Below are 7,899 nucleotides of genomic sequence, written 5' to 3' on the forward strand. Positions count from 1 at the left end.
TGCTCACAGGGTGCTGAAGGAAGGGAAACAGCCACGGTTCAGTTTTCACTCTTTATTAGGTAAGCACTGCTCAAAGATTTTCTGTATAAACAATTCTGGAAGGAAAGAAACACTGAGGATCACAATCCACTGAAACCCAGGGTTCAGGGACAGAGAATGCTCTGTTCCCAAGGTCCTGCTCTCCAGAATGGGCTGCTGGCAGCACTGAGCCCCCTCCCCTGTGCTGTCCCCCCCAGACACTGCCCTGAGCTCTGGCTGTGTGTCACACTTGGCACCAAACCCCAGGGCTTTCAGGAACACCACCCACAGCTGAGCTCTGGCCATCAGAACCTCCCAATATCCAGATTTTTCAGGAGTTATATATAATATCCAGGTTTTTCCAGGAGTTCAGGCAGGCGGGATGCAGAGTTCTGGCCCTGCTCCAGCTCACTCATCAAATCCTGGCTTGTCAAGGCCTTCAGCAGAATCAATTCAGCTTAAAAACCTTGAGCACTTTGCTAGATAAGAGTGGTCCTTGAGAAATGACACTTCGAAATCCATCATTTTGCCTTGTAAACCTGGGAGCTAAAAATACTTTAGTGTTTCCAAGCATTTGGATTGAGAAGCCGTGAATACATATCTTATAAAAAATATTCAAGGTAAGGCCAACAAAGCAGAAAAGCTGCATGCACCTGAAGTTTGCATCTGTGAATTCACACTCTGTATCTTTCAAGAATAACTGGAACAGTTTCATTTTTGAGTGTCCATTGGGGTGGTTTTTGTGGGCCTGAGCATTGGTGTTTCAGTGCTCTTTGAAGCCATCATAGCTGTTCAGTTTTTCTGGTGATAAAGAGGAAAATCTTATCTTGATTCTGTCTGTCAGCTGGGATCCTCCACTCAAAATCCAACAGACAAGTGGGGAAACTGTGAACACAAACAGTCCTGTGTCAGAACACATCAAATCATCACAGGAAAACCCCCAAACCAAGGGAAAAGCTGATTAAAAGCTTATTTTCACCCATTTGTTAATCCTGTAATTCAGCCTCACATCAGCACCTGTGCCCAAGGACTGTTTGCGCTGAGAAAAGAAATAACTTTTTTTCCCCATATTTTTAATTCAAATACCTGAAGTTCTTCATCAAGGTGCTAAATGAACTCCCCCACAGTGAATCTGAAATGATCTTGAAACTCACCTCCCAGTAAAACTGGTCATCAAAGTACTTGGAGACATGCACAGCTTTCAGCAGTTTGATGTTTAAGATCAAACCTGTTTGCAGAAATAGAGAGATCCAAAATAAACACAAACAGCAGGGCAAGGGGAGGATTGTGTGTAACAGGAGTTTCTTGGCAATGTTTATCCCAATTTAACAGAGCAAAACGCAAATTCAGACCTAAATCCTCCAGCAGAGCCCCCGTGACTCGAGCTGGCCTTAAATACAAAAAGAGGCTTGCCAGGATCAAGGGATACTAAAAATGAATTGCTTTAGGTAAAACCCCATCAAACAGCTGCTAGATTATTAAAATACATCAAAATGATGAGTTTCCTGCGTGAGAAGTGCCAGTGTATTAAAAACAATGTGGCTTATCAGCACTGTTAGTTTGGGATCTCTGGATTTTTGATCAATCGGTTCAACAGTGAATGTTTGGTTATTTCTGCCGGATGTTTTCTAAAGATCTGTTCCTTCTTCATTACACTTAAAGTAATGCAAAGGTTTAAATAAATTAAAACACCCCAAAAATCACTGTAGGGTGTGTTTCCCAGCAATTTTCACTGGCCATTTCTCTGTTGCCCCAGACAGAAATAGGGGCTGGGGAAAAGCAGCAGCTGCCACAAACCAGAGCATTCCACAGGAGCCACGTGAGGGCTGCTGCTCCCAAAGCAGCAAAAAGTCCCCAAAAATCCCCAAATCTCCTGATCAAAGGGCTGCAGCTGGGCTCAAGCAGCTCCTGATGTTGTTGAAACTTTGCACATTTGCTCCAAATGGCCTAAAAAGTGACAAGCCCCAGATTGGGGCATCTCCTGTCAATAAGACAACAGCCAAAAGGGGAAGTGTTTTCATCTTCACACCTCTCCTGTCTGCAGGTTGGAGGCAGCTGTTAAACCTGGGTTAAAATAAAACTTCAGCACTGAAAGAATGGTGCTGCTGGGTTATTTCTGTGCAAAACAGCTCTGGCTGGGAGGAGTCCCTGGCACTCATTTATCCCACGAGTGATTTACCCAGAGTTGCTCCAAGGAAATAAAGGGATTCCTGGGATGTGTCAGTACTGACCTGTGATCAAACCTGTTATCAGGGCAGTGCTGATGGTCTGGCAGAAGGCACCAATATAAACAAAGGCATCGTAACCCAGTCTGGAAAGCAAAAAAAAGTGTTTCACCTTTTATTTAGCATTACCACTGTGAATGAATCTGCAGCTATCAGATTCTCATAGAAGCTGTAATTCTCAAATCTGCAGCTGCAGTCAGATGTTTCAGGAACACACCAAAGCCTAATGCACACTTAAGAAGATTTATTTTGTCCATCCTTTTGGTATTAAAACTTCTTTAAATGTTTCATTAAGAACATGATGAGAAGTGCCAGGCCCTCATGCTGCACCCTCATTTCTCCCTCCCTCCTGAGCCCCCCAAAGCATCCCAAACCCTAAAGTGAGCCTTGGAGGGAGGCCCATGCCAAGCCTTCATCTCCTGTGTCTGCTGGATTTAACATAAACAAAAAGGGAGGCAGAAAACAGGACCCAAAGTCTGCTCAAATCTCAAATTCCTTTTTACTGACTTTTTTGTTTTTGGACTTCAGGGTTATGGTGGGTTACCTGATATAAAGCAATGTATTGTGATGACATTCAGGCTCTCTGGATGTCCAACAACTCTTCTCAGGGCACACTGCAGTGAGGATTATTTATCTTCATTATTTAATACAAGAATTTATGTACCTGGATAATTCATTCCATCGTGTGTCAATCCCATCTTCTACAACTGCGAGCACAACAGCGGCCACAGCTCCAAGCACAGCAGGCAACCCAAAAGTGAAATGAACTCCAGAAGTATCCTGGAGCTTCAAGGCAGGATTAAAGCACCTCTGGGAAGAGGAAAAGGTTTAATTACACCCAGAAACACAAGCTGGTAATTGCAGATCAGCTGCTGCAGACCTAGAGGATGAATTTGCTCTCAGGAGCTGCAATCCTGCGCTCTGCTCGAAACAGGTTTCCCCTGGGGTATCCTGCACTGGAAAAACCACTTACACAGCTTATCCAAGAAGCATTTAGGGGAGTGAGCGTTACCTGCACGCAGTGAGAGCCCAGGATGGTGATGACAGTGGCCAGCAGCCCCAGGAGCATGGCAATCCAGGGGTGGTGGATGCGCTCTGCGGTGCAGCTGATGGTGACCCCTCCAGCCAGCACTGCACTGCGGATCTGAGCCTGGGAACAGCAACAACAGGGAGCAGGGACTCCTTACGAGGGCTTGTAGGGCTACAACAGGGGGCACTGCCTCTGCACCGAGAGAGGGAAGCTGCAGATTCAATGTTGGGAAGGAATTGTTCCCTGTGAGGGTGTAAAGCCCTGGCACAGGTGCCCAGAGCAGCTGTGGGTGCCCCTGGATCCCAGGCTGGACAGGGCTGGGAGCAGCCTGGCACAGTGGGAGGTGTCCCTGCCATGGCAGGGGTGGGATGAGGTGATCTTTGATGCCCCTTCCCATCCAAACCCCTCTGTGAGTCTGTGACTGTCAGACCCTGGGCAAGGTTTCGCTTCCTGAGGGTACCACAAACTCTCTTTGAACAGAAAAAGCCCATGCAGGGCTTTCCCTCGTCCTTACCATTCTGAATTTGCCATCCCTGGAGGTCAGAGCAGACAACATGAAGGCAGCCACAGCACTCACTGCCAGGGCCAGGTAAGTGTTGAGCACTGCTTGCATCTTGAGGTAAGGCAGGATAGAATTGAAGCTCGGCCAGAACACCCAGACAAACACAGTGCCTTGGGGACAAGGAAAGACAGCCTCAGGAGCTGCTCTGAAGCACAGGGAGCCATCACTGCCTGTCCCTGGAGGGCTCCAGCCCACAGGGTGCATTCAATTCCCAAAGCAGAGCTGCTCTTGTCCCACACCCCTAACAGGTGACACAGGCATTGTCACTGTGAGGCACAAGCCCAGTTTCCATTGCTGATGTCCATGATTTCAGTGCACCAAGGCACAGGTAACCCTGCCTCACACAGGACAGGCCATTTCAGCAACTCTAAACTGAATGTGGCACTGAGGATTGTGAGATGGTTCATCCTATTCCCACTGATCAGGCAGTTAGCCAGTCGTAAATACAGATATAAAATCCTCTGCAGCATTCTTGTGGGGATCTGCTCAGCTCTGGAAATAAACAGCAAACAAGAACTCCAGGGACACAAAAGAGGAACATTTAAATTTTGTATTCCCTAAACTGGGCACAGACTGACTGAGAATGAGACTCTGTGGACCCCTGCAGGAAGCTCTGGGCTCAGCTGCTGGCAGTTGCACTACTGTGATAATAAAGACACCAAATTGCTTCCCTAAGAAAAGGAGTGAAAGCCCCAGACACTGAGCCTGTCCCTACCCTCCTGGGCCTGTCTGTATCACACTCCCCACCCCTCAGCAGGCCTTATCTCTTTATTTCCCTCACCAGCAGGGACTGCCCTTTTCTATCTCTGTGCACCACCTGGAGCAGCAGCCTGAGCTCTGCTGAACACGAGTTCTGAGCTCAGCTCTGGCACACAGCCCCTCACCCAAGCCAAGGGGACGGCCTGGCCAGGAAAGGGAGTGGTGAGCCTGGAGAAAGAGCTGGGAGCCTGGAATTGCCTTTGTGCTGAGGTGACAGAGCGAACTGAGCCCCAGCTGTGGCAGGAGTGGCCTCTGGGCCACTGTCACAAACAGCACAGTTTGTGTGCTTGGCTGCATCCAGAGCTGCATTTCGCATTTAGACCCCCAACCCTGCCCATGCTCTCCCTCAATCCCTCGTGCAGCTGGGACACTGCAGCAGGACTCACCCAGCACTGAGAACAGCTCTGACTTTGGGGTGCTCCTGTCCTTGTCCAGCCCCGGGGGAGCCTCAGGGAAGCGGGAGGCGAGTGCCAGGCCAAAGTAGGCTCCAAAGAGGAACACGTGCATCCCAGTGAGGTGCTCAGAGACCTGCTCCAACACAACATTCACAGCTTGCTGTGGGCTCAGCCAGGCCACACAAAGCCTTGCTGCAGCTCCTGACTGAACATTGATAGCTGTGAGTTGAACCAGGCCACACAAAGCCTTCGCTGCAGCTCCTGACTGAACATTCATAGCTGTGAGTTGAACCAGGCCACACAAAGCCTTTGCTGCAGCTCCTGACAGAACATTGATAGCTGTGAGTTGAACCAGGCCACACAAAGCCTTTGCTGCAGCTCCTGACAGAACATTCACAGCTGTGGGCCCAGCCAGGCCACACAAAGCCTTTGCCCCAAAGCTCCAGCGACGTTTCCCCCCACACCTCTGCCAATCCCACCACGGTACCTCCAGGAAGGTCTCGTTGATGTATCTGCTCACGTAGAAGAAGATTAATTCCACCAGGGTCATGGCGATGAGCTGCACAGGATTGGCCCTGCCCAGGACAGCCCCAGTGGAGATGACCACAGCAGTCACGCTCACAAAAGCCTTTGCTAGGCTGCAAGAGAGGAAAGAACAACTCAGTCTCAGGGTGACACCAGGGCCAACTAAAAGGAATTACACAGAGCAATGTACTTAAAAACCAAAAGTCCTCTAAAATGCCTGCAAATGTGACTCTGCCCAACCCCACCAGGGCCCCACAAGGAGGCATTCACTGCACAGGGAGCAATCAGCAGTTCTGCAGCAGCCCAGCTCTAACACGAACTCATTACCTTTGCAAACCAGCTGCATTTCGCTCTCCCCTAAGGAAAACTAATAAATCCTCTGCCAGCACAGAGCACTGGACACCCAGAACAACGAGCAGGAAGTTGAACCCGGTGCTGCTAAAGCCATATCTTCTCAGAACCATCAGGAAGAAGCCAAATCCAAAAATCACCATGTGGTTGACATCTTGAAATTCTGCCGGACAGAAAAGAGCAAGACGGCAGTGAAAATACTAATGCAGATTTCTGGTTTGAAAAAAAAAATTAAAAAATTACAATGAACTAAGAAGAATTCACATAAAAATTTAATTATTGTTTAGAGGTTGCAAAGAATTTCAGAGCTTTCTTTCCAATGCATAATAAGAGAAAAAATACCCTCAATAAAATACCCTTAATAAAAAATAAAATACCCTTAATAAAAGCACCCTTAAAGCTGAATTTATTTTTACACACTGATCTGAACGGATCAGGATGCGGAAATGGATCAGGATGGGGGCTGAGAGGTGAAAACCCCAACGGAAAATTACAATTCAGTCTTGGATCCCCATCACACCTGTGACATAAAGAAACTGCCAGCACTCCTGGCAAGTTCAGAGAGCAATGAAACCATTCTGCTCCTCACCGCCAGACCCCGGAGAGCAGCAGGGATCCCCCCGTTCCCCAGCAAGGTGCTTACCTGGGTAGGAGTTGGATGAGGAGTAGGTGTCACTGACACCTGGGAAGCCAAAGAAGGAGCGCAGCAGGAGCAGAGCCTGCAGCACAAGGATCAGCCAGGGCACGCTGCAGCGGAAGCTCAGGTAGCGGGAAGGCATCGTGCACTACATGGAGCAGCAGCTCAGGAGAGATTCCTGTGGCTCCTGTGCCCTGTGGGATGTCCCTGTGCCCTGAGGGATGTCCCTGTGCCCTCACACCAGCAGCACAGGAGCTGTGGGGGCCAGCAATGGGAGCTCAGTGAGAGATAACAAGGCTGAGAGGCGTGAGCAGGGAGCAGCTCCTTATCTGGGTTATGGCAGGAGCCAAACGGAGTCTGGCTCACACGGGCTGAGCTCAGAGTGTCTTTGGACGAAGCCACAGCCATGGTCACGGTCACAGTCACAGCCACGGGTCCTTTTTCTGGCAATCCTGCGAATCCACGGGTCCTGGTGTTCTCTAAACACGGCGACAGCTCAAGCAGCAATTTTAGAATTAATTTAGCTGGCACAATGAGCCTTTCTGCTACCTGTTACTAAATCCCGTTTAGGGAGAACACCCCAAAGGTGAGGAATTCACCCGTTTTCCCCCAGGATGGCACATTGGAAAGGTGATGCTTGGATTCAGTTTGTTTTCAGAGACCAAAGCTTGGTGATCTTTGACAGGGTGAAGCACAAAGTAACTTTTTATTAGGGAAAAGTTCTTTTGTACGAGGGTGGTGAGGCCCTGGCAATGTCCAAGGCCAGGTTGGACAGGGCTTGGAGCAGCCTGGGACAGTGGGAGGTGTTCCTGCCACGGCAGGGGATGGAATGAAGTGATCTTTAAGGTGTCTTCCAGCCCAAACAAATCCGTGATGCTCCAGTTGTAAAGTATAACTCCACCACCAGGAAAACACCGCCGTGCCTCAGCCCAGCATCCTCCTAGGGCAGCTCTAACGCCGTTTAGGGACCCTCACACTCAGCCCACCGGTGCCGGGCCGTGACTCGGCAGCCCCCGGCGGCGGCAGCACCGGCGGGACCCGCCCGGCCCCGCCCCTCACTGAATGCCCGCCCCCTACCCACAGGCCGCCCTTAGGGACTGCGCTCCCATTGGCCGAGCGCAGCTCCTCCTGGCCTCTGATTGGCCTATCCCCAGCACTGACCGTCTTTGGGCGGCGCGTCCTGTATTGTGATTGGCCCGATGTCTTGTCACTCAGCTACGCGCGCTATTTATTGGGTGGTGCGGCCTGTCCATCACGTTGGGGGTTATTTTGCTCTCCGGTGAGCGGCAGCGCAGGCCGCGCTGTGGGGGCGTCACTGGGCGTCACAAACTGTCACTGCCTGACTCTGCACCTGAGACGGGGTGTCCCCTTCCCCAACTGCCCATTTGCCAGCGAGG

At 50.1% G+C, this 7,899-nt stretch overlaps 1 protein-coding gene across 2 annotated transcripts; it reads right to left on the reverse strand.

Annotated features, from left to right (window-relative positions):
* Positions 1–37: 37 nt before the first annotated feature.
* Positions 38–6,793, reverse strand: RHCE (Rh blood group CcEe antigens). Of its 2 annotated transcripts, XM_063177528.1 has the most exons (10): positions 6,509–6,792; positions 5,842–6,028; positions 5,477–5,627; positions 4,981–5,122; positions 3,788–3,945; positions 3,256–3,393; positions 2,908–3,053; positions 2,250–2,329; positions 1,173–1,246; positions 38–903 (listed from the first exon to the last, which is right to left on the reverse strand). In XM_063177528.1, exons 1-10 carry the CDS (start codon positions 6,642–6,644, stop codon positions 877–879), a joined length of 1,239 nt encoding a protein of 412 aa, XP_063033598.1. In that variant the 5' UTR covers positions 6,645–6,792; the 3' UTR covers positions 38–876. The 2 variants fall into 2 exon arrangements, with proteins under 2 accessions (XP_063033598.1, XP_063033597.1); XM_063177527.1 differs by lacking the exon at positions 38–903 and having other exon boundaries at positions 933–1,246; positions 6,509–6,793.
* Between the last annotated feature and the right edge of the window lie 1,106 nt (positions 6,794–7,899).

The sequence above is a fragment of the Melospiza melodia genome, chromosome 27, assembly GCF_035770615.1.
Source record: "Melospiza melodia melodia isolate bMelMel2 chromosome 27, bMelMel2.pri, whole genome shotgun sequence".
In the NCBI taxonomy this organism is placed as follows: Eukaryota; Metazoa; Chordata; class Aves; order Passeriformes; family Passerellidae; genus Melospiza; species Melospiza melodia.

Coding starts and splice junctions, on each gene's coding strand:
- RHCE (XM_063177527.1), bottom strand. CDS start 6,644: ATGCCTTCCCGCTACCTGAGCTTCCGCTGCAGCGTGCCCTGGCTGATC. Junction 6,029..6,508: donor CTCATCCAACTCCTACCCAG/GTAAGCACCTTG, acceptor TCTGTCCGGCAG/AATTTCAAGATGTCAACCAC. Junction 3,946..4,980: donor AGAGCTGTTCTCAGTGCTGG/GTGAGTCCTGCT, acceptor CTTGTCCCCAAG/GCACTGTGTTTGTCTGGGTG.